The following is a 26,652-nucleotide window of genomic DNA, read 5'->3' as shown; positions in this document are numbered from 1 at the left end:
ACAAGGTGTGGTACTTGCAATCAAAAAGTTTATGAGAAACGTACTATATATTTTAAAATAGTTTATTATTTTTTAAAGTAAATTTATACGTAACTTCCCAAAATGAAAATGCTATGAAAGTTCAGAGAAGGCCTTGAGGAGGAGAAAATGACTAAGTTGAGCCTTAAAGGTTGAATAGGATACGGACAAATGGAGAAAAGAGCATTATAAGCAGGAAGAAATGTATGAGGAAGACATGGAGGTAGGAATAGGTGTGCATGTTCATGGGAGAGAGAGAACAGCTTAGCTAGAAAGAAGGGCTCAAATTGAGCAGAAGTAGGAAATAGTTGACTTGGAAGACTAAGCCCAAAATTGGAACCCATGTGCAAACATTGTTCTAAAGGCAACAATGAATCATTGGAGATTATTTAACATAGCACTGACATGATGAAAATGACATTTTTGAAAAGGTAATCTGAATCAGAGAAGGGAAAGACTAGAGTCAAGGATGCTTCATTGGTAATTATAGTACATTAATCCACATATGAGGTGATATAAATTTAAAATAGCTTAGTGACAATTAGTATTAAAAGTAGGAATGGAGGTGCTATTCCTACTGCACTATTTATCTGCTCAAACAGAATTCCTGGGCTATGTCAAGGCCAAGGACAGATTCTTTTGGTACTTCTCTGGAATGGTATAACTAAGAGGAGATGACTTAATAGCTGAACGTGGACATGATGAGGGAGAATCAAGAAAGGTTACTCAGGGAGAAAAGACATTTGGGCCGAGTCTTGAAAGGGAAAAGTTTCAACAGGTAAAGACGTAAGCTTCTTTATAACAGGACCTATGTTGTATCTATCCTTACACCCTACCCCCACTACCACGTGTTTGACACAGCAATTTCACAACTGTTTGTGAAATAGAATAGAAAATAGATGATATCAAACATTTGAATGTGATAGAATGCCCTTTACCATAGCATCAAAGTCCATCTTCACAGCTTTCCAATCTAGGCCTACTTACCTACCCTGTATCTGTAGTTGTGGAGTGGGTACAACTATTTGGTCAATCCAAAGACACAGGCTGACAGACATTCATTACATGAGGGGAATTTTATGATTTCAATTCAATTTCAGCAAGCGTTTTTAAGTGTCTTCTATGTGCAAGATACTGTGATAGGAGCTGGACATATTAAGACAAAATGAAAAAGAATTCCTTTCCTCAAGAAGCTTACATAATTTCAGGAGATACAACACCTGACTAGCTAAATAAAGCATAATAATATGGGGAGCGGAGAGCACTAATAGTGAGGGAGATCAGAGAAGGCTTCCTGTAGAAGGTGGCACACGAACTCAGCCCTGACGTATCAATTAAGATCCCATCTTTCTCGGGAGGCCTTTCACAACTCCTCTTTAATTCTAGTGCTTCCCATCTCTTGATTATTTCTCTTTATCCTGCATATAACTCATTTGTACATATTTGTTTGCTTGTCATCTCCTCCTTTAGACTGTGAGCTCCTTGAAGACAGAGACTGTCTTTGGCTTCTTTTTGGACCCCCAATGCTTAGCACAGTGCCAGACACATGGTAGACACTTAAGAAATGTTCACTGATTAATTAAATGACTGACTGAAGGAAGCTAAATATTCTTAGAGACCAAGTTAAGAAGAGAGAGCATTCCAGGGAAGGAGAACAGCCTAAGCAAAGCCATAGAGATGTAAGATGGAATTTCATTTACTAGGAACAACAAGAAGGCTAGTTTGGGTATAACAGAGTGTTCGAAGATGAATCATTTGAAATAAGTCTAAGAAGATTAAAAAAAGCATGCAAATTCTAAAGAATTTAGAAGAATTTAAGGAAGGAGGAGAAGAAGAAGAAGAAGAAGGAGAAGAAGAAGAAGAAGAAGAAGAAGAAGAAGAAGAAGAAGAAGAAGAAGAAGAAGAAGAAGAAGAAGGAGAAGGAGAAGGAGAAGGAGAAGGAGAAGGAGAAGGAGAAGGAGAAGGAGAAGGAGAAGGAGAAGGAGAAGGAGAACAAGAACAAGAAGAACAAGAAGAAGGAAGAGGAGGAGGAGGAAAAGGAGGAGAAGGAGAAGGAGAAGGAGAAGGAGAAGGAGAAGGAGAAGGAGAAGGAGAAGGAGAAGGAGAAGGAGAAGGAGAAAAAGGAGCAGGAGAAGGAGGAGGAGGAAGAGGAGGAGGAGGAGGAGGTCTGAGGAGGAAGATAAGATATTCTGTTTCGTATAGCTGGAGTTTGAAATGCCTATGGGACATCTAAATGAAGTTCAAGAGAAAGATGGGGGCTGGTCATGTAGATTGGAAAGTAGATGATAATTTCACAAATGTGAGCTGACAATATCACCAAGACAGGATGCAAATAGAAAGAAAAAGAGGACAGATACTTTGGCACACCCATGATTAAGGGCCAGAACATAGATGATGAGCCCGCAAAGGATACCAACAAGGAGCAGTTAAACAGTCAACAAGCAAGTATTTGACGCCAGATTTGAAATTGAGTCTTCCTGACTCCACGCTCAGAGGTCTTTCCACTATGCCACCCAGCTGCCTACCTTTAAGATCCTACAGTGTGGTGATGGAGAAGAAAAGATTAAGAACGAAGAAGGAGTAGAACCAGAAGAAAGCTGTGCAATGAAAGCAGGGGGAAGAGAGGATATCCATGAGAGGCAAGTGGGCAGCAATGCCAAAACTAGCTTAAAGGTCAAGAAGGATGTGGCCTCTATCTTTATTAAAATTAAAGACAGAAGATTTATTCAAGTGGTGAGAATGGGAAATGAGATTACAAAGTTAAAGCATTAAGCAGGAAGTGAGGAAGTTGGTGAAACGAATAGAGATGACTTTTTTAGGTATCTGGAAGGGGAGATGTAGGGTGATACTTTGAGGGAAATGGTAGGGTTCACTGAAGATTGTTTATGGATACGAAAGATGTGGGCATGTTTGGAGGCACCAAGGAAGGAGGCAGTAAATAAAGAGATCTAGAAGATGAAATGGAACGAGTGAGTGGGGTAGGAATAATCGAAGGGGGAAGCTCCCATAGAGAAGAAGGGGATTAAAGACATAAGGAACTTCCACTCAGAAAAGCCTGGCACGCTAATTCATATACAGAGAAAAACTAGGTAGATGAAAACATCTGTTGCATAGGCAATGATAAAAAGTTGCACGAATAGCCAATCGAATTGATCTATCAGTGCTCATATCTCAGACAGAAACCACAGATGAAAAATTAGCTAAGCCAGAGATGGAATAGGAGGAAGATAGGTTCCATTTGGTAAACTATATGGCACTTTGCATAGTCCCAGGCTGCCCCCTGAAACAAACAAACAAAAATGATCCTTTTAACAATTATAGTTTTTGGGTGAAGCTACATGGTCATAAACCATGGGATACCACAAGCAGCAAGCACTATATTGTAGATGACAGAAGTGGCAAGAGAGTTATATTATGAATGTAAATAGGCTACAGTCTATTCCTAATGACATATGCATGAAGTGGCATAAAAGATATGGTATATGATCAGAAGAGGAGGTGATCCACTCAAATAGTGTGAATGAGGAATATCGAATGGATAGCATGAAGGTTGTACTGTTACACAAAACGTTGATAAAGGCATTTGGGGTAAACATTCAACAAAGAACTCATGGCAAGACAAGCACATAGTATTTATGGTGAGGCAAGCATTTGTATAGAATAAGAACACATGGATGAATTTTAACCTTTGGGAGTACACATATAAATGAGATTATGCAACTGCCAAAGTACAGAAGTCAGTACAAAGAACAAGGTATTGGTGTGCTTTCTTGGACCTCTGAACAGATAATCTGGGACTATAATTCTGAGCTCCCAGTAGCCCCTGAACTAGAAAAGAACACACCTCTTGGGAGACTGGAGTGAGAGTCTGAGGGTGGGTATAATAGACATAACATATTAAAAGTCATAATGATGAGTAGGAGTTCAAGTAGTTCCTTGAGGATAATAGTCAAGGTCAAGTTTTCTTCCAACTTTGGCACTGCCTAGGATTGGAAGTATTAGGGGGAAAAGCAGAGATTTTATCCACACAGAGGCTCAAAACATGGAACCTACTACACACAGTAAAGAGAGTGGGCACTGGTCACTGGAAGCAGTACCTCATAGCTCAAGAGCAGGATAGGAAAGTAATAGTATACGTTATGATAACACAGCTCCCTAAAGATTAGCCTATTATGAGAACAAATAAAGAGAAAATGTTCTAACATACAGCTTCTGAAGAGCTTCCTTGTGTGAAACTCAAGAATCGATGACTTCAGGCAGAAAAGTCTCTCCCTGGGTAAAAAAAAAAATATAGGATACCAGAAATGAAAGGAATCTTAGAATTTATATAGTCCAACTTCCTCATTTTACAGGTAAAGAAATTGAGGCCCAGAGAGTTTAAGATCACACAACTAGTAAATGGCAGAGTATGAGCAAAAACCCAGATCTCCTAATGCCCAGTCCAGTGATTTTTCTACTATTCCATTTCTACTCTCCCCTGATTGACAAAAGGAGAAAAGCCCTACTTATATGAAGTGAGTAGCTGTCCAGTTTCTCAAGGTCTCTTATAGCCTGAGGACTCTCAGATACTGAGAAACAAGGAAGGGCAGTGCTAATCCTTACCCAGGATGGTACAACTCCAACTGCAGTGTATGTTGACTTTTTTTTTCCTACAGAAAAACAAACCTGATGGCAATGAGGGCAGAACAGGAGGAGTCAGGGTAGAAGGGCAAGGCTGATTGGCTATTTATCCTTTCCAACTGCTCCTCTACCTTCCTCCTCTGACTATAAGTAGTGGCCCCATCTAGGACCCCAGTTAGCTTGGACGTCACCCTTTTGACACTACAAGATGTCTCTTCTCCAGGCACTAATGAGATGCAGCATTACTGCCTTGTTCCTGGGTCTCTGCCTACAACTAATCACGGGTCAAGATGAAGATTCTGATAAGTAAGCCACCCCTTACACAGACACCTTTTCCTTGTCTTCCAGGAAAAACCCACCTCCCAGCCTGGGGACTTCACATCCTCTCCTGAGATCATCCACTGGGTATCTATCTTCCAATACCCAGATTTTATATATCCCCACCGAGAACCTCTTCTGCCCACAGATGGGTGAATCTTTGCCCGAACCCTAGAAATTCTTTGCCTGGTCTCTGATGGCCTCAATAGCCCAGCACAGAAACAGGATTTAATGGATAAAGTCTGAAGTTGACTACAGGCCTGTTCTTCATTCTCAAAGACTTCTTATTCCTATCCTGTGCCTTAATTTCCATCCTACCTGGAACCCCTTCAAGTCTCCCCCACTTCTTTATTGTCTCCAGGAAAGGGGAGGCAGAAGGACTATGGAAAGTGAAATTCATTGCTCTCCTTACTCACTAAAGCTGACATCTGGGATGAGTTTACCTGGAGTCTGAAATTGGGAGAAAAGAGGGCACTCTCATACAATCTCTGGTTTGTTTTCTTTTTTCCTACATAATGACCTGGGGACCATCTCAGGTCCTTGGCCTGAGGACAGTTCCCACAGTGGACCAGGTCCTAGCAGCACTACTCTTTTATTATGGGAATCCACCTTGGGATTCAGGGCAGCCTTGAATACGGCTGAAGAAGAGGGTTAAATATCGGAATAAGACTCAGGAGTCTTGAGGCTTAGTCAGCAATTATCTTTTGGCCAGTATAGCCATAGAGAAGGGTTAGAGAAAGCATGAAAGTATAGTTCCTTGGGTTGTAAGGAAGCAGTCATGTATGAAGACCTACTATGACACAGGCACTCTGCCAAGCACTTTAAAAATATTATCTCATTTAATCCTCACAACAACCTTGGGAGGTAAGTGCTTTTATTATTCCCATGCTAAAATTGAGAAACCTGAGGTAGATAGACATTGAGTGACTTCCTCAGGGTCACACGGCTAGTCAACATCTGAGGCGAGATTTGAACTCAAAGTCTTTTTTACTTCCCCCTCGGCACTCTATCCACTGTGACAACTAGCTGCCTCTAGTGAGAAGCAGGTCTTTGTTTCTGATGAGATGTCCCTGGACCGGGGCTGAGTTTGTGGGAGGCAGATGAGGAGAGAGGGGTGGAGTAAAATAAGTTTGGAATGGAATGAGAGTGAGAGATAATAACTAGTATAGAGGGGGAGGGAGAAGGGTAGAATGTGAAGATTCAAACTCTCCCACTATCATGACTGAAAGCTAAGAATTTCAAACTCTTAGGTTATATTTTGGGTGTTCCCTCATGTAGGAGAACCAAATAATACCATTTCAGAGTTTTTGCGTGGTTTTGTTGTATTTTTTTTTAAATGAGCTTCACCAACCATGTAGACCCAAGTGTTAGAAAATCCTGGGCTGAGAAGGCTCTGTTACAGACCATTATGGAAAGTGGAGTAAGTGGTTTTGTGAATTTCCATATCAAAGCTCAGCTGAAGTTATCTGTCCAGTTTAGAGTGATAAGTGGGGACTGGAGGTTGGGAGATTGAACTCAAGGACTCTTGACATTTCTTTTCTTTTTGAGGGGAGGGAAGCAAGGCAATTGGGATTAAGTGACTTGCCCAAGGTCACACAGCTAGTAAGTGTGTTAAGTGTCTGAGGCTGGATTTGAACTCAGGTCCTCCTGACTCCAGGGCCAGTGCTCTACTCACTGAGCCACCTAGCTGCCCCGACATTATTTCTTTTTGCATGAAACACATGCCCCAGGCCAGTGACCTGAATTGGGTTGCCCAGCTGAGGGTGTAGGAAAGGAAGTAAGTATGAGTACCACTTCCTTTTCCTCTCAATTCCTAACTCTAAAGGCCAAGTTAGTATAGTTGCCCATTGCCAGGAGTTCACAAAGCCACTCAAAAATTTTGAAAGTTTGTCACAAGGTTCAATTTCTAGACCCTTTTCCTAGAACATTAAGCTGACACAGAGAAAAATAAAACCACCCTTCAGGTACACAGCTTCTAAGTTGCTTTGTGTCAGGAAAATGGATATTCAAGGAATATGGAGGGCTAAAGATGAACTTCTCCTGAGCTCCTGTTGCCTCATCTGTAAAAATGAGAGCATGGGAAGGCAATCTAGTGTTCCATCCACCTCTAAAATTCTAGGGCACCATAGGGATTTTGTATCTTTCCCTAGATTCTATGGGCCCAGTTTGGGGGCTATAAAGAAAAGAAAGGAATCATGCCATGACCAAGGTACTTGCTATCTGGTCAGCAACTGGATAACCACCTCAGTCCAATAGATCTTCGTGACTTTCTCTCTGGACCTCGGTTTCCTTCTAGTGCCTAGGATTAAGGAGTGCTAGAGTGGGAGTCCCAAAGAGGAAAGGGACTCATACCCTTGAGATCACTTGATTCATTCTTTGAACTTTCACCCTCTCCCTCCTCCATTCATCAGATTATCCATCCCTTGACTATTTTCTGAGGCCATAGGTTATCAGAGGTTACAAGGATTATTAGAGAGATGATCTGCTTCTCTATTTCTCCATTACTAGCCGGAGACCACTTATTGTGCAGATATCTCCAATACCAAGTGCTAAAGCAAAAGAAATGAGTGAAATCCGGTGTAATGTTTCAACTGAACTGAGAGAATGCGTGGCGGTGAGTATGGGGCGGACTTCGTGCAGCTGCAAGGAGTGGGGGATGAAAGAAGAATGAAGGAAAGGGGGGAAAAGGAGAATGGGAAGGAAGAATGAAGATTTATAGGTAAAGAAAAAAGAGAAGGGAGAGGGAAATCTCAAAAGTCAAAGGAGTAAGAATGAAGAGTCCGGGCACCTGTGCCAGAGTGACTGAGTGAGATTCATGGTCACTGATGAAGGGAGTACCCTAAGGAGAAAGCCATAAACTTTGTCACACCATGAAGGTGAAAGCAGATTATGTAAAAGATGGAGGGACATGATGGAGGGAAGGATACAAAATGTATTTTTGAGTAGAAGGACTTTTTTTTGGAGGGGGGAAGGCAGGGCAATTGGGGTTAAATGATTTGCCCAAGGTCATATAGCTAGTAAGTGTATCAAGTGTCTGAGGCCAGATTTGAACTCAGGTCCTCCTGACTCCAGGGCCAGTGCTCTACTCACTGTGCTACCTAGCTGGCCCCTAAAAGAACTTTCTTTCGAGAGAAATGTTTCTCCAGCCCAGTGATAATAGCAGCCTTCCTCTTTCCTCCTTCCTAGGCATTGGGACACACCGCCAACAACAACTAAACACACTGGTGCCTAAAGTATCAGGAAAAACTAAATTGGGCCAAATTTTTCTATGGAAACTTTTCCCTGTGTAAGAATTTCACATGTCCTTGATGTCTTGAAAGATACTTCATGTATCTTTCATGATACTTCATGTGTTATTAGCATATACTGCCCATCTCTCACTGACAACTACTTCTTTTCTGTGTTCTTTCACCTGAGGGATTTTTCTCTCTGCTGTTGTTCAGTTGTTTCAGTCATGTCTGACTCTTCATGACCTCATTTAGGGTTTTCTTGACAAAAATACTAGAGTGGTTTACCATTTCCTTCTCCAGCTCACTTTACAGAAGAGGAAATTGAGGCAAACAGGGTTAAGTAACTTGCCCAGGATCACACAGCTAGTGAGTGTCTGAGGCCAGATTTTAATTTAGGAAGGTGAGTCTTCCTAACTCCAGGCCCAGCACTCTATCCACTGTGCCACCGCACTGCCCCAATAAGAGATAGTCTAGAGCACTCCCTACATAATATGGGCAATTTAACAGTGGATTTCCAGAAATTGCTTCTTTTTTTTAATTTAAATTTATTTATTTAACATATTTAGTTTTCAGCATTGATTTTCACAACAGTTTGAATTACAAATTTTCTCCCCATTTCTACCCTCCCCCCCACTCCAAGATGGCATATATTCTGGTTACCCTGTTCCCCAGTCAGCCCTCCCCTCTATCACCCCCCTCCCCTCTCATCCCCTTTTCCCTTCCTTTCTTGTACGGCAAGATAAATTTCTATGCCCCATTGCCTGTGTATCTTATTTTTTAGTTGCATGCCAAAACTTTTGTTTTTGTTTTTGAACATCTGTTTTTAAAACTTTTAGTTCTAAATTCTCTCCCCTCTTCCCTTCCCACCCACCCTCCCTAAGAAGTCAAGCAATTCAACCTAGGCCACATGTGTATCATTATGTATAACCCTTCCACACTACTCATGTTGTGAAAGACTAACTTCATTTTGCTCCGTCCCAACCCATCCCGCTTTATTGAATTTTCTCCCTTGACCCTATCCCCTTTCCAAAGTGTTTGTTTTGATTACCTCCACCCCCATCTGCCCTCCCCTCCATCATCCCCCCCTTTTATTTATTTATTTATTTTTTTGTCCTCCTCCCTCTTCTTTCCTGTGGGGTAAGATACCCAACTGAGTATGTATGGTATTCCCTCCTCAGGCCAAATCTGATGAGAGCAAGGTTCACTCATTCCCCCCTCACCTGCCCTCTCCACTCCTCCCACAGAACTGCTTCCTCTTGCCACCTTTACGTGAGATAATCCATCCCATTCTATCTCTCCCTATCTCCCTCTCTCAGTATGTTGCTCTCTCATCCCTTAATTTCATTTTATTTCTTTTAGATATCTTCCCTTCATCTTCAACTCACCCTGTGTCTGCTCTCTCTCTTTTACATATATATATATATATATACACATACACATATATATATACATACTTACACATACACATAGATATATACATACATACACATTCACCTATATATATACATAAGCATATATATATGCATATTCCCTTCAGCTACCCTAATACTGAGGTCTCATGAATCATACTTGTCATCTTTCCATGTAGGAATGTAAACAAAACAGTTCAACTTTAGTAAGTCCCTTGCAATTTCCGTTTCTTGATTACCTTTTCATGCTTCTCTTGATTCTTGTGTTTTAAAGTCAAATTTTCTATTCAGCTCTGGTCTTTTCACTGAGAAAGCTTGAAAGTCCTCTATTTTATTGAAAGTCCATATTTTGCCTTGGAACATGATACTCAGTTTTGCTGGGTAGGTGATTCTAGGTTTTAATCCTAGCTCCATTGACCTCCGGAATATCGCATTCCAAGCCCTTCGATCTCTTAATGTAGAAGCTGCCAGATCTTGGGTTATTCTGATTGTGTTTCCACAATACTCAAATTGTTTCTTTCTGGCTGCTTGCAGTATTTTCTCCTTGATCTGGGAGCTCTGGAATTTGGCAACAATATTCCTAGGAGATTTCTTTTTGGGATCTATTTGAGGAGGTGATCGATGGATTCTTTCAATTTCTATTTTGCCCTGTGGCTCTAGAATATCAGGGCAGTTCTCCTTGATAATTTCTTGAAAGATGGTATCTAGGCTCTTTTTTGATCATGGCTTTCAGGTAGTCCAATAATTTTTAAATTATCTCTCCTGGATCTATTTTCCAGGTCAGTGGTTTTTCCAATGAGTTATTTCACATTGTCTTCCATTTTTTCATTCCTTTGGTTCTGTTTTATAATATCTTGATTTCTCATAAAGTCACTAGCTTCCACTTGCTCCAATCTAATTTTTAAAGTAGTATTTTCTTCAGTGGTCTTTTGGACCTCCTTTTCCATTTGGCTAATTCTGCCTTTCAAGGCATTCTTCTCCTCATTGGCTTTTTGGAGCTCTTTTGCCATTTGAGTTAGTCTATTTTTTAAGGTGTTGTTTTCTTCAGTGTATTTTTCAGTATTTTTTTGGGTCTCCTTTAGCAAGTCATTGACTTGTTTTTTCATGGTTTTCTCACATCCTTCTCATTTCTCTTCCCAATTTTTCCTCTACTTCTCTAACTTGCTTTTCCAAATCCTTTTTGAGCTCTTCCATGGCCTGGGACCAGTTCATGTTTTTCTTGGAGGCTTTTGTTGTAGGCTCTATGACTTTGTTGACTTCTTTAGGCTGTATGTTTTGGTCTTCTTTGTCACCAAAGAAAGAATCCAAAGTCTGAGACTGAATCTGGGTGTGCTTTCGCTGCCTGGCCATATTCCCAACCAACTAACTTGACCCTTGAGTTTTTCAGTGGTGTATGACTGCTTGTAGACTAACGAGTTCTATGTTCCATGTTTGGTGGGGAGGTGCCAGCTCTGTCACACCAGCACTCCTCCTTCCCCAAGAACCCCCAGCCCAGGCTGGGCTTAGATCTTTAGCAGGCTGTACACTCCTGCTCTGATCCGCCACTTAATTCCTCCCACCAGGTGGGCCTGGGGCCGGAAGCAGCAGCAACTGTAGCTGCCCCACCTCCGCTGCCCCCGAGGCTGGAAGCCGAACCTCGAACTCCTTCCACTCCTGCAGCTTTTCCCACTAACCTTCTCCGCAGTCTTTGGTGTTTGTGGGTTGAGGAGTCTGGTAACTGCCGCAGCTCACATAATCAGGGTGCCAGGGGCCCCATCCGCCCGACTCCAAGTTTGGTTGTTCTGCGCTGCTCAGGCTGGGCTCTGCTCCACTCCGTTCCCAGCTCCCAGCTCCCAGCTCCGTGTGGGATAGACCTCACCCAGAGACCATCCAGGCTGTCCTGGGCTGGAGCCCTGCTTCCCTCTGCTGTTCTGTGGGTTCTGCCGTTCTAGAATTGGTTCAGAGCCATTTTTTATAGGTTTTTGGAGGGACTCGGTATGGAGCTCACAGTGGTCCCTGCTTACCAGCCGCCATCTTGGCTCTGCCTCCCCTAGTCCAATCCAGAAATTGCTTCTAATAACTTCAGGTCTAATGCAAATCAGTGAAGAGTACTGGATTTGGAGTCAGAGGACATGGGCAAGGGTTCAAAGCCTGGTTTTAATACTTAGCACCTCTGTGGCTTTGTGTGTGCATGTGTGTGCATGTGTGCATGTGCGTGTACATGTGTGTGAGAGAGAGGGAGAGAGGAAGGGGTGGAAGAGAGAGAGAGAGAGAGAGAGAGAGAGAAAGGCAAAGAGAACTTTAGGAAGTTACTTAACCTTTCTAGTCCTCATTTTCCTTATTTGTAAAATGAGAGATTTGACTAAACGACCTTTAAAACCAACTTTGAAAGAGTTAGTAACTCTGATCAACAAGATGATCCAACACAATTCCAAAGGACTCATGATATTAAATACTATTCACCTCCAGAGAGAGAGCTGATAGACTCAGAACACAGACTGAATTGTATTTTTTTTCTCTTGCTTTTTTTTCTGGACATGACTAATGCAGAAATTTGTCTTGCATGACTTCATATTTATAATGAGCTTGTATTTATTGCCTTCTCAATGGGCAGGGGAGGATTTTGGGTGGGGGATTTGTAGCTGAAAATAAAATAAAATTGAATTAAAAAAATAAATTCTCACCTAGCCCTAGTCCCATCAAAGCTCCCATCTAGAGGCAGAGAGATGACGTGAAGGTAGTATTCTCCCCATCTCTTTCTTCCCAGGTAAAGCTCTCTGTTGAGACCAACCAAGACACTCATTGTTCCCAGTTTTACGACTACGAAGCCTGTATATGCCCAGGGGACCGTGCAAGGAATTTCTACTGGAACATATGCAGCACACGTAAGAGAAGGTTCATAGAGGCTGGGTCAGAGAGAGAGACAGGCAAAGGGAATCTGGGGCAGAGGGCTAGCCAAAAAGCGAAGGGCAAAGGCGGTGGATGTCACAAGGACGGACAATGAGCATTGATTGGTAATGGAAGAACAGCCTTGGCAATAGACCGACAAGAGGGCTGAATCTAAAGAATAGGATCTAAGCTGGGGGCTCAATTACAGCGTCTGCACATGAGGTTTCCAAGGTGTGTGGGTGAGTGGGATTTGACAGACCCAGAGAGTGTTTTATTTTGGGGAAACCGGGTTTGGGAATGGCTAAATGGAGGTAAGCAGAGATTAACAAAGTGTTTAATAGATGGATTTTGTATGAATGAATAAATTATATCTCTAAAAGGCATACAGGAAGTTGGGTTTTGACTGAGAGATATTTCTAAAAGTTTTCAAACTCTGTCTCTACCTCACTTCTCCCAGAAAATGTCTATGTAGGCTGCGCGGCTGAAATTACTTCGTCACAGGAAATCTGTACTAAAAACATCAGTGTTGTGCCTACACGTGGATTCCGAATTTACAGCATTGGAAGGTACATTTTAAAGAAATGACTTGGAATCCTGTTCTCCCACTCCCTGGCTGGTCACTCTATGCAGAGATGCCTTGGGGATGAGCATTTGAGGCCAACGTGGTTGTGAAATAAACATCCTACAAACTTCTCTGCCAGTCTGGGTTATTCAAATCATGTTTTGTTTTGTTTGCTTTTCTCTCCACAATACCTATACATTATAATAAAGTTAACTGATCTCAAGAATGTTTTTCTTTCTCATAATACTGTGGATTTCTAGAATCTTGTCCTTTAAAAATACTTTCATAGCTGGGTGCAGTGGCCTCTTTCTGTATTTCCTGCTGCTAAGAAGATTGAGGCTGGAGGATCTCTTGAGCTCCTCGGTTCTGAACTTCAATGGGCTAAGCAGATGGAGTTTTTTGGCCCAGGTCAGAAAAAATGGAGCAAATTAAAATTCCCATACTTATTGGTATTAGAATCAGGTCCATGTAATTTTTGTCTGGGCAAGATAGGGACAGCTAATCAAAGGAAAGAAGAGAAAAGAGGAAAGGAGAAGGGGAGAGGAGGAGAGGGGAGAAGAGGGAGAGGGGAAAAAGAGAGGGACAAGGAGACAGGGAGGAGGAGAGAGAAAAGGAAGGGGAAAGGGGGGGGGGGAAAGGAGAGACAGAGAGAGACAGAAACAGAGAGAGAGAGACACAGAGAGAGAGAGACAGAGACAGAGACAGACAGACACAGAGAGAGACACAGAGAGAGAGAGACAGAGACAGAGAGAGAATAAGCTTTGGAGAATATCTACCTTGTAGTGCTACATAAGCAACATCTTTTCTCCACGTAGACCAAGCATTTGTTTTACCATATTGTAATGATCTCTGCATTGATAATGTCTCAGTATTACAAAGAGTATATGATTGTTTTGCTATAGTCTTCTTTCTATGTAGAGCATATAATAAATATGTTTGTTTTTTTCATGTCTGCTTCTACCGAGTGATCTATCTGAATATCCATATCTATATATTTGGTCCAGACCTAGGATTTCATTAATATAGGGACCTCCCAGGATGGAAACTCCCTCCAACAATACAGATCAGTAATTTAATAATAGCTAGCACTTATATAATTTTAAAGGTTTTCAAGGTACTTTCCAAATACCTCATTTTATCCTCACAATAACCCTGGAAGATAGGTCCTTTTATTATCACATTACAAATGAGGAAACTGAGGCAAACAGAAATTAAGTGATTTGCACAGGTCACACAGCTAGTAAGTGTCTGAGGCTGGATTTGAACTCAGGAAGGTGAGTCTTCCTGACTCCAGGCCCAGCGTTCTATCCACTGCATCACCTAGCTGCCTGGCTAGTCTTAAAAAGTTGCTGGGGTCGGGGGAGCACTAAGACATGATCACCCACCTAGCAAATATCAGAAGTACTTGAACCTAGCTCAGATCTGATTCTAAAGTCAGTCTTCTATCCACTGGACCACACTGCCTGTCATTTTTTAAAATGTTTACATTTACATATATATTCAGGTCCATAATACATGCTCAGGAACTTGAATCACTCGGTCAGCTTAATAACCATTAAGCACCTGCTCTGATGTGGAGAAGAACCCCTACCTCAAATATCTCAAGGGGATGGTACATATATAATAAGCAAATTATGATAACCTAAAGTACTATGCTCAACATTTCCTAGCATTCAGGGAAGTGAGCAGAACCAAGGGAACATTGTACACTGTAACAGCCACAGCGTGCAATGATCAACTTTGATAGAATTAGCTCTTCTCAGCAAAACAATGATCTAAGACAATTCTAAAAGACTCATGATGGAAAATGCTATCCATATCCAGAGAAAGAACTATGGAGTCTGAATGCAGATCGAAGCAGACAATTTTCACTTTTTTTTTCTTTCTCATGATTTTTCTCTTTGTTCTGATTCTCCTTTCACAACATGACTAATGTGGATATATGTTTAATATGATTGTACATGTACAACCTATATCAGATTGCTTTCTGTCTTGGGGAAGGAAAAAGGGGAGGAAGGGAAGGAGAAAAGGGAGGAAGGGAGGGAGAGAGGGAGGAGAAAGGGGAGAGGAGGGAGAAAAAAATTTGGAACTCAATCTTATAAAAGTGAATGTTGAAAACTATCTTCACATGTAATTGAGGGAAAAATACTATTTAGTGGGGGGGAAACCCATTTCCTAGCATCACTCAGGTGCAGCTGAAATGATCCTCTCCTCCCGAGATCCTTTATGCCTAGATCCCACAAGACCTTTTCCCCGCAAAGTCCAGCTCCCTGTTCTAGTCCCCATTAGCCTATTGTGGAGTGATGTTACTTTCTTTTTCCCCTCTCCTGTTCCCTCTGCTTTGCCCTCTTGTCTGTCCTTCAGACTCAAACACTCTGGTCTTTAATAATCCTGACTTTTATCTTTGAAAGCCCAAATCTGACCATCTTCTAACTCAACAAGCTTCCACCAATGGTTTGATGGAGGGGAGGGTTGGGGGAGGCATTATTTCAAGAGACTGAGCATTAACTGGACAAAATAATCATTCACCTCTTTTTATGTTGGAGCTTTAGGTTTCAGTAAATTCAGAGCAAATGGCACTGAGTTTGGGATATTCTAGAACCTCTGACACAGTGTTTGGCTTATACATTTCTGGTATAGTTTTTTTAAAGCTCCTCTCCACCAATCTTGACCACCTGGATGTCCCTATACACCCTGGGCCTGCTCTCCTGAATGGCAAGTCACTGGCTGGGATCACCATTTCATGAGGGTCCCCAACCATACTCCCTTACTCCTAGCTCAATTCACTTTCTGGATTGCTCCCGCTTCTCACCAGCAGCTTTCCCCTCTTGAGTAACACACTCATCTATCTATCTATCTATCTATCTATCTATCTATCTATCTATCTATGTGATATAGGAACCACAAAGTCATTTTTAACTCACGTACCACACCAAGGGTACAGGTAAATACATACACTTAAGTAGATATAGCTATAGATAGATTTATACATACATACATACACACACACACACACACACACACACACACACACACATGCACACACACAGACCATATCAACCATTCCTCCCCTAATGAGATGTCCAGTTTTTGCTACTTTGGGCCTGTCTTGCCTGGCAATCACTCAAGACCCATTAGCCATATGTAAGAACTTCTTAGCCCTGAGCAGATACTCCATAAATTTACAAGAGCAGCAAATCCTGCAGCCTAAGATTCTTGTCATAATTGTCATAGACCACTTGTACTCACTCATGCTTTAAGCATACAGGTTAAAACTGATGTCTTATCTGTCCCTCCACTTCTACCTCCAAATTCTCCCACATTTCTTCTGTCTAGTGCAATAGGTCTAGCCACTTGTAAAGTCCTGGTCTCCCCATCAGACAACTCTCTTCTCTTCCCCAAACTCACAACCATAAGGGAAGAGTTTCCTAAGCCTGGAAACTCCCAGAAACCAAGAGGAATAACCCAATACTAGCAACCCAGAAAAGAAAATTCTTGCCACCAAAATCAATAGCACTATTAAGTGATTCAACATTAAAAATGAATATGGTATTATATGGAAATAACATTAAAGAAGATGTATTATGGGTTGTTTCCCCCTATTAGAATGTGAACTCCTTGAGAGCAGGGATAATCTTGCTTTGCTATTTGTAACTCTAGAACCTAGCATAGTGCTTTGCACAGAGTGAGAGCAAATTTTCTTCCCCAATCAATTATCATAGAATAATAGAACAACAGAACTAGAAGAAAACTTAGAGTTCATTCGCCCCAACTCCCTCATTTTACATGTGAGAAAATTGGGTCCTCCTGAGCGTAAATAATTTATGCAACATCCCACATAAAGTGAGTGGCAAAACTAGAACTTTAACTCAGGTCTCCTGTTGTTCCAAAGAATGATCTGTATCCTTTCCAATTCAGTAAGCTTTTATTGACAGTTCTGCCTAGCACCCCTCAGGCAAATCAAACAGACACTTAGCTGCTGCCATGACCACTCCAGCTTTGGCTGGGCACTCAGTGCCTTATGCAAATGAACAAGATAAGCTGCTCTATCTTGGCCAACAAATGGCACTATTGACAAGTAACTGCAAAATATGCTAAGCCATTCAAAAGTTATTCACCAATCTTATGGGCTTAAGAGTATTTATTAACACAAAAAGAAGTACTGCAAACTTATAGAAATTATATATGATTATCAATAAGCTCCTTTTCAGTTTGAATTCTTTAGCCAGCTTCGATGGGTAATAAATGTTGCATGAATTAATGCGGGGGAAAAAAGTCATTTTGAACACAGTGTGAGTCAAAGTTTAGCTACTTTGATAAAATGGAATTTCCTTCCAGATGCTAGGAATCATATGAGATGGCTTTAGAGGCCTAGTACATTTCCAAATACATAAAGAAACTATTATTTCATTAGTACAAGAAATTCTCAGTGTGGGAACTCCCTCTACCAGTTCAAGTACAGTCTTAGAACATCACTGGCATAATATTCATCTAAAAGATGGGTCGTTGTTTCAGAGAACAATGAAAGTAATGTGCACTTTCTCAAATACAACATAGCCCACACTCTTGCTCTTAATCAATTATGTCCTCATCTCATGGTCCATCTGCAGTGATGGTCTAGCTCAATGTATCATCCAACCAACTGCATATCATAATCTGGACAACACATATTTTCTATCCACTTGGTTTTTCCTACACGGATCAATTAGTCAGTTTCTTTTGAGTGAGCATCCACCTAACTGAGCATATCCTATAATGTTTTGGGCCTTAGCAGAATCAGCCCACCGTCATCCACAAATAGGAGCAACTGGACAATTTCACTATCTATAGGGAATCCCTCTTCCATTTTGATGATACATTGTCCATTCTCTATAACAGTGGTAAATACTTACAGGAATCATATATTTCCCTATGTAATGTTATACTGAACATTGATATAGGATCATTAACAAACTCAACTTTGTGACTGTGTCTATCAGGGAATATTATTGAATCTTAATATATCACAGGAGACACCTTGTTGGAAGAGAGCTTTTAAGGTTTTGCACCTCATGTTTAGGCACAATGTTAACAAATATGAGTGAAGTAGTGTATTATGATCTTCATATCACAGCTGAGGAAATTGAGGCACAGAGCAGTCACATGACTGGCCCAGGATCATACAACTTATAAATGACAGTGTGGGGACTTGAACCTAGATTTTCTGTTTCCAAGACCAGGCCTGTATATTTTACACCAAGATGCATATCAGTAAAAGGCCAAAAGAATGACCTGTAAAAACATGTCTTATTTGGAGATACATAGGAGATGTAAGAAGTGGAAGTTTGCATTATTTAGTTTGCATTATCATTTGCATCTGGGTTTGGCATGCCTAAAAAAAAATGAGGAACTCTGTCTCTCCAGTTTTTGATTTAGGCTGTTGGAGAGGCAGAAAGTCTGGCTATTATGCAACAGAAGAATGAAAGGCACAAGGAAGGAAATACCTCCCTGTGCCACTTCAAAACAAATAAATGCCACTAAGAGAAGATGAGGCAGTAGGAAAAGAATCTCCTCATTGTCTTTTGCCAGAACTCAGAGAACAATCTTGGCAGTATGGCAGCTCGAAGACTCTGAGAATCTTCCATTTGGAAGAAACCTGAGAGGTTATCTAATACACAGAGCATGAATTTCATATACAGTGTCCTCTAAAAGTGATCAACTAGCCTCCATATGAAGATACCTAATGATGGAAAACTACCTACTTTTCAAGGGAAACCATTCTACTTCTAGAGACTTCCCCATATGGAGGCATAATCTGCTTTCCGTCAGTTTCTGGTTTGCTCCTTGTTTGCTCTTTTATTGAAGGAGACAGTACAAGAAATGGTAGGGATATAAAAAAGGATGCCAGTAAACATTTTAAAAGCCAGTGACATCATCTTGAGCAAATTCAGTATCCCATGATCCTTCTCAATATATTGTTTTGTTTTGTTGTCATCAATGTGAATTTGAAGGTAGGGTTTCCTTTCAGTTAATAAAGATTTATTAGGCACCTACTATGTGCCAAGCATTGTACTAAGTGCTGGGAATACAAAGGAAGGCAAAAGATAGTCACTACTCCCAAGGAACTCACAATCTAATGGAGAAGACAACATGAAAACAATTAGGTATAAATAAGATAGATAAAGAACAAACTGGATATAATCAATGGAAGGGTAGCACTAACATTAAGAGATATCAGTAAAGCCTTCTCATAGAAAGTAGGATTTTGGCTGGGACCTGAAGGCAGCCAGAGAAGCCTGAAGATGGAAATGAAAAGGGAGAGTTTTGCAGCATGGGGGAAAATCAGTGAAAATGTCTGATCAGAAGGAGTGTCTTGTGCAAGGAACAGCAAAGAGGCCAGTGTCACTGTATCTCAGAGTGCATAGGGGTGAGTAAGGCATAATAACAATGGAAAGGTAGGAAGGGGCCAGGTTGTGAAGGGCTTTGAATGCCATACAGAAAATTTTGTATATATCTCTCTGAAGCATGCTCAGTGGCTTACACAATAATCATCATTCTGCCAAGCTGCTCAGGTTGGCATCTTCTAGATCATAAAGATTATATCCTCAATTACATTCCTGTCACTGAAGCAAAGTGTCTCTGGTCACCTTATTCAAAATGATTGAGCCCATTGTGGATTTACCCTTCTAGTATTGTCTTAGCTTGGGTTTTTTTTTTTTTACTTCTACTTATCACTTTCTAAATATACCCTTCTAAATCATAACATGAGATGACCCTGAAATGACACTGCAGAAGGTAACAAAGATGAAAGCAAGAAACATGAATGTCAAATTTTTTGAATTTAGAATGATCCTAGTATGGTAGGAGAGCTATAAAAAGTATACCATGTGATCACTCAGAGATCTGAGGTATATTTCTAACTCTGTCATTGACAAGCTATACGGCTGGGGTCAACCATTTCCCGTCTTTCAGTCCCTATTTCTTTACCGGTGTAGCACATAAATGTGTGCTCACATGTATAAATTGAGCCCATGTAAAATGAAGTGTGGAGCTGAATTATACACATGGGAAGATGTTGGGAGAACTCCCTGCTAGTGACTAGCTGCAGTCAACTAACCTCAGTGCCCTCAACAGCTGAGGCATCAATGCCCTGAGCTGAAGTGGCAGCAAGACTCCAGCACCCTTAATGCCAAATCCCCCAGCCCTCACCTAGCTAAAGCTTTTGCATTAATGGCTCAGGTTCCCCACATTTCTGGGTCTAGGGATGATGATACATGTATTTTTTCTCTCTCATCTGGGGAAGTCAGGCAGTCTTTCCTACCCCCCACCTCCTCAATTCAAACTAATAAGGAACTGAGTCAATCATTTCTTTAAAATAAAAGTAAAACCTACTCTTCCTTTCCCACCTCAACTCCAAGTAGAGAGAAGTATCTTTCTCCTTAAGGACAAAAGGAACTCCTCCCCAACTCCTCCCACTGCTATCATTAGCCACATAAGTCATAATTGGCAGCAGCCGTATTTTTATAGGGAATAATTAAGATAGATGGGAATTGAAAAGGTTACAACCAAAGTAACAAAAGGGCGAATACTAGCCAACTGGCAACCTGGGAGAAACAGATCCTTCTGTCTCTTCCTCCTACACTGACTGGAAAGAAGGATGGCAGGTAATATATCAGGAAATTTGTGACTTTGAGCTAAAGCCTTTAAGAGGCAGAAGGAAGAAGTGGAGCCTAGGTGGTACCTTGCGGTTCAATCCTCACCAACACATGAGTAGCCACTGATAATCTTTGGGTTATTCCCTGTTAGCTCCCCCTCTCCAATTTCACCATCAGCAACCCACGATAGTCCTGGTGCACAGGGGTAAATGGCTGGGGGAGGAGAGAGGAGTCAGAGAAGGCTTCTAATGCTATGTTGTTCCCCTCTCACACTCTGCCATGTCTCGCACTTCTGCATCAACATGCACATTTAAATAAATCTCATTTGCCTACTCTCTCTCCTACTTCCTATGAGTCTATGGACCCTTTCCTTGGGCTGCCATTCAAATTTAGAAGTTTAACTCCTGGGATCAGAGGGACATGTTCTGTGGTCACTGACAATCAAGAATATAGAACAAATTCTCTGAATCTTCTCTCTTCCACAGGGAATCAGACTCCTAATCCTTTCTGCCAAGATTACTCCCTCTACACCAATCCCAAAGACTTCAAAAAAGGCAAAAATACATCCTCCTCCTCATTCTGTGGCTGCTGCTTTCCATCTCCCGTAAGACCCTTCAAGGATCAAATCATAGTAGAGCCACAGACCTGGAGATCTAGCTCAATATCATCTATGCAGTAGGCTATTCTCCTCCAAAAGTCTTTATTTCTTGCAGGTATAGGCAAATCAGGTTACATCTTTAAAATAACTAGATGAGCTGTAAGATCCCTTACAACTCTTAACAGTCTATGAGTCTGAAAGTCTAATGATTTTTGCTGTCCCATCTTTCTTCTCAAGCATTGCCTTCTCTCTGCAGATGCCCCTAGAAGTCAGTAAGTTTTACTACTGGCTGCAGAGACTCCAGCAGAGCCGCTGTGATATTCTCTTTGAATCTATGATGTCCTCTCTCTGGCCACAATGTCCCCATATAGGTTAGTTACCACTGCCCTTCTCCCTTATACTGAAAATAACCCTGTTCTGGGAGTCAGAATTTGGGTTAATAACTCTGCCAGAAAATAGTCGTGTGACTTTAGAGAGCTCATTATATCTTTCAACTTATTTTCCTTGTTTGTAAAATAAGGGAGACCTAGACTGAATGGTCTTAAAGATGCCAGCAATTTCTGACACTCCAGGGTTCTTTTCATACATACTTTTAAAATTTTTTTTCAATTAACAAAAATTGATTCCCTCTTCCTCCCATATCCACTATAGGAAAAATGAAAACCCAAAACTAATCTACCCTTACTCTTATTCCCTTTTCTTTCTCTTCTCCCTACTCTCTCCTGTTTCCCTGTTAAATTTAATGGATTTCTACTCAAAACTCTATATATCTATGTGTCTTCCCTCTCTTTGATCAGTTCAGATGAAAGTGAGTTTTCAGTTCTGCTAGATCCCCCCAACCTCTCATTTGTATAAATTTCTACTTGTATCCCAATTATATGAGATAATGTTTCCCCTATTCCTTCTTCCCTTTTTCTTCTCTTGTCATCCTTTCTTTCCTCCCTTTCCTTTGTTCTAATACCATCAAAAAGAAAAAGAAAAAAATCATTCCTAGGGTCTTGTTTGACTCCTTCTATGACTACTGGTAACATCAGGCTTCTGAGGATATCCATATCATCCCTCTCCATCAGAATGTAACACTTCATCCTTGTAAAGTCCCTTCCAATTGCTTGTTTGTATATGATTTTTTTTTACTCTAGTGTTTATATTTCAAATTTTTTGCTTGGTTCTGTCTTTTTACCAGGAGTGCTTTGCAGTTTTCTGTTTCATTAAAGATCTGTTTTATTTTGTAGGATTAAAATTTGTTTTGCTGGGTAACTTATTCTTGGTTGCAAGCCTATGTCTTTTGACATATGGAATAACATATTTACCGTGCTCTCTGTTTCTTTATACTGGTAGCTGCAAAAACTTGAGTGATCTTGATATGATTCATGAGTACTTAAATGCTTTGTGTCTTGTTCATTGCAATACTTTTTCTGACCTGGAAGCTCTGGATTTTGGCTATGACATTCGTAGAAGCTTTTATTTGGGGGTTTCTTTCAGGAGATGATCAGTGGATTCTTTTTATTTTTACTTTATCCTCTGGTTTTAATATATCTGTACAGTTTTATTTTATGCTTTCTTGAAATATAACATCTAGGCTATTTTTTTGGTAATGGCTTTTAGATATACTTAAATTAGGTCAGCTATTTATGATTTAAAATACCTTGTATTTTCTTTCCTTTTTCGATCTTTTTAAAAAAAAACATTCTTGTTGGCTGATGGATTAATTAATTTTTGGTAAGTCAATTCTAATTTTAGGGAACCTATTATTTGGGTTAGACCTTATAACTCTCAGGATAAGGAATTAATTTTATTTTTCTAAATTTTTTGTCTTTTTTCTAAATGTCTTATTTCCTTTATAATTTTGCCAATATCGTTTTCATTTCATTTATAGTATTTTTTTAAATTCATTTTATTTTTGAAAGAAACTCTAATTGATCTTGTGGGCAAGTAGTATTTATCTTTGAGGCTTAGCTTGTAGTTGTTTGATAACTATTCCTAGATTTCCTGATCATTACTCAGTCTGGCAGCCTCCTTAAATCTTTCGTGCAAGCAGTTATTGGGAGAGAAAGGCATCTACTTCTTCCTCCTTCTCCTTCATCTTGGCTCCATACATTCTTCTTAATAAGAAGACTACTGTTTCATTCTTCCTTACTAAACCTTCATCTCCTCATCTGCAAAATGGAGATTAATAATAAGGCTTGTGCTACCAATGTTCTTCACAAGGTCGTTGTGAAAAAAAATCTTTTTGAATTATAAAGTACAATAGAAAAGTGACCTATGATTATTACCATTATCGTGATTCATTTACTCACTGCTTATTATGCTTCAGGATGAGCCAAATTCTTTTTTTCTTTTTTTTTGGAATCCTGGATTAGGTAGGTCATCATCTGTCCAAACCCACCATCTTTGGGGAAAACAATGGAACCCAAATTGTGCCGGACCTAGGTAGCTCTATTGGAACAGCTTTTGTGTGTCTCATTTTTCCTCTCCACATCTTCTGAGCTCTAGGGCACAGTCTGAAGACAAGAAGTTAAAGCCTGGACAGGAAGAGCAGTATAGAATAGCTCAGCTTCTTCTTTCATCTATGTCACTATGTATATCATCTATCTATGTCATTCTTTGTCTTTCTCAGTTTGTCTCTGCCTTTGTGTCCATGTGTCCCTCTCTCCCTCATCTCCCTTTCTATATCTCTATCCTCCACCTTCATCCTTCCATTCCTCTCCTTATTTTTATTTCCTCTCTTCATCTCTTTGGATTTCAATTTATTTACCCTCAGTAAATCCTCTGACCCTACACTCACCTCTGCAACTGAATACAAGGAAATCAATAGGTAGAAAGTGGAAAGAGGTATTAAACTCCAAAAAGTCAAACCTCAATAAAAGGAGATTATAAAAAATGAATGTGAAAATTGTCTTTATGTGTAATTGGAAAAAATAAAATACTATTTGTGAGTTAAAAAAAGAAGAAACAGATACAGAAAAACCCACTAAATAAACCTTTTTTTCCTACTATCTCCACTCTCCTACCAGCCTCTGGTCCTCTTCACCAAGCTGTCATTCAGATTAATTCTTGAGTACACAAGGCCATGTGTATATGTATAGATATAGACCAAATTTTCCAAATCTTCTCCTTCTCCCTAGGTCAGCCTACCCAAAACCAGATCCCCAAAATACTCTTTACTTAAACCACTCTTCTTGAAGTCTAAGGCTTGGACCAATTCCAAGGATCTCAAAACTCAAGGAAAAGGAGGAGTTAATGGGCTTTCCCTGAGACTGAATCTACACTTGTCTTTCAATCAAGAAGCCCACTCAAGCACACAAGTGTGTGTGTGTGTGTGTGTGTGTGTGTGTGTGTGTGTGTAACTTAAATAGCTTAATCATCTGTCTGGCTAAAGTGAATGATTCTTTGTCCTGTCAGTTAAATCAAAATAATTGACCCAGTTACTGGTTTGAATCTTAACAAAGAAGCCAGTGACTTTGTTCAAAATGTTTGGAAACTGTACCTGGCTAGTATATACAGATCTTAGTGCAATTAAGGGAAGAATATTTAACTTCATGTTTTATGATTTGATGGCATTGAGTTTTTCACTCTCCTTTTGTGTTTCAGATGTTGATACCCCAATAGCTTAGAAAAAATATATTTGTTTGGGGATTTATACACACACACACACACACACACACACACACACACACACACACACAATTTTCCACAAACACATTTTCTACTTGTTACCTCAGAGCCTTCCTCCTTGAAGCCATGGCATCATTAGCACACTGGCTTAATGGAGCAGACACATTTCCAAAGATCACAGATTTCAAGGTGCAAAAGGATATTAGAGGTCATCTAATCCAAACCCCTCATTTCAGAGGTAAAGAAAGTTTGGTCCCAAAAAGGCCATATGACTTGTCCAAGGTCACAGAAATGACATAGCAAAGTGGAATTCAAAACTCAGATCTATACTCCTGCTTGTCAGTGGTCAAAGAACATATCTCTCTATTCCCAGGATTTAAACTTCCAAATCCAAAAGGCAGTGCAGGGAAAGGGGGCAGAGATTCACAGGAAGGAGGAGGGAATAGGAAAGAGAGAGGTTTCTTTAGAAGTGCATGTTCATGCAGAAGTTCAGGGCATGATAGGGGTATGAGACAGCATGATCACTGGTATCTTTCCTGATCCCCCCCCCCATTCACTCCTGTGCACCACCACCATTGTAGGTTGCTGACACAGAAATTAGAGAAGAGCAGCTAGAGAACAGCCCAAGTGATTCATGTCACTCTCACCCTGGCAGTTAATTTATATTTCTAGCCTGTATACTTGCTTGGAGATCACTTTAAGGGCCTCCTTTTATAGCCCAGTTGCTCCATTTGCCCTGATAATAAAAGCACCTTGGGCCAGGGGTCAGATTCCTGGGTCTGCCTCTTATTAGCTTTATAATATTAGACACATGAATTAACCTCCCAATAGTACTTCAGTTTCCTCTCTATAAAACGGGAATACTGACAGGACTTGTGATTTTATTGGCAGAATGAACTCCACCTAAGGAAATTCCTGGTCTGAATGGGAATGCTTATTGACAATCATAATTTTAGGGGAGTTAAGGATTTCCTAACCCTAAGTAAGATAGAGGGATTGATGCAGGTAGAATTGAATTTAAAGATGCTTGAAGTCTCTAAATACCTGAATGGATGTCTATATTCCAAAAGAGCTTAGCCCCTGAAGACCAAGATCTTGATTGGTTACAGACCTCTCTTCTCTTAAAGAAAGAAAGCTGCTTTTCACTAGTCCAGTTGGGTGTTGGAAGGCCCTATCTTCTTAAAAGAATTGGTCTGAAACAGCGATGGCAGAGCTCATTCCTCCACTTATGGTGAAGAGAGAGCACCTCATCTAAGGACTTCAAATGAAGACTGGTAAATAGCAGCAAATAAAAGTTAGGAGTAGCAGAGATATCACACTATGTATAGTGGGGATTAGCAGCTACACCACATCCTGTTGAGAGTAAGCCAAGAAGACAAAAGTAGCACAATAATGACATCATCAGCAGAAATGGGCAACCCAGAAACATTGGTGGTGTGAGTTGACTCTTCACGTGTATCCTCTGGTCACATGTTCCCTAATTCGGGACCCTATATGCAAGTACCAAGTCTACATAGTTTGCCTAGGTGTGCGCTCCTATGAATGATCTGTATGTGTGTCCACTTACCCAACTGATAAAATGTTCCCCAGGATAATGGAAGAATTTCTATTTCAATTTTTCTTGCCATGCTATTTCATTAAATGACTTCACTTGAATTAATTATGTCCATTGGCTATCAGTGGGAACTCAAGAGCTGCGGCTTTGAATACAGAACTACAGAATACCATTGTTACCTTTTCATAGCTTTTCAAGGGGAACCTTCTTGTAAATCAGGGTGAC

The 26,652-nt window shown here is 40.5% G+C and overlaps 1 protein-coding gene across 1 annotated transcript; it reads left to right on the top strand.

The window, feature by feature from the left end:
• The first annotated feature begins 4,846 nt into the window (after nucleotides 1-4,846).
• LOC118850989 (prolactin-inducible protein homolog) lies at nucleotides 4,847-24,855 on the top strand. The gene is made up of 5 exons (XM_036760592.1): nucleotides 4,847-4,944; nucleotides 7,465-7,570; nucleotides 12,342-12,459; nucleotides 12,921-13,029; nucleotides 24,849-24,855. Exons 1-5 carry the CDS (start codon nucleotides 4,847-4,849, stop codon nucleotides 24,853-24,855), a joined length of 438 nt encoding a protein of 145 aa, XP_036616487.1.
• Nucleotides 24,856-26,652: the final 1,797 nt, after the last annotated feature.

The sequence above is a fragment of the Trichosurus vulpecula genome, chromosome 5 (assembly GCF_011100635.1).
Source record: "Trichosurus vulpecula isolate mTriVul1 chromosome 5, mTriVul1.pri, whole genome shotgun sequence".
In the NCBI taxonomy this organism is placed as follows: domain Eukaryota; kingdom Metazoa; phylum Chordata; class Mammalia; order Diprotodontia; family Phalangeridae; genus Trichosurus; species Trichosurus vulpecula.
Note: the sequence above shows the minus strand (reverse complement) of the source record. Positions and strands in the feature narration are given on the sequence as shown.

What these genes read in the sequence shown, in the direction of transcription:
- LOC118850989 (XM_036760592.1), top strand. Translation starts at nt 4,847, where the DNA reads ATGTCTCTTCTCCAGGCACTAATGAGATGCAGCATTACTGCCTTGTTC. An exon ending in AACTGAGAGAATGCGTGGCG is followed by an intron (nt 7,571 to 12,341) that starts GTGAGTATGGGG and finishes CTTTCTTCCCAG; the next exon opens with GTAAAGCTCTCTGTTGAGAC. An exon ending in CTGGAACATATGCAGCACAC is followed by an intron (nt 12,460 to 12,920) that starts GTAAGAGAAGGT and finishes CACTTCTCCCAG; the next exon opens with AAAATGTCTATGTAGGCTGC.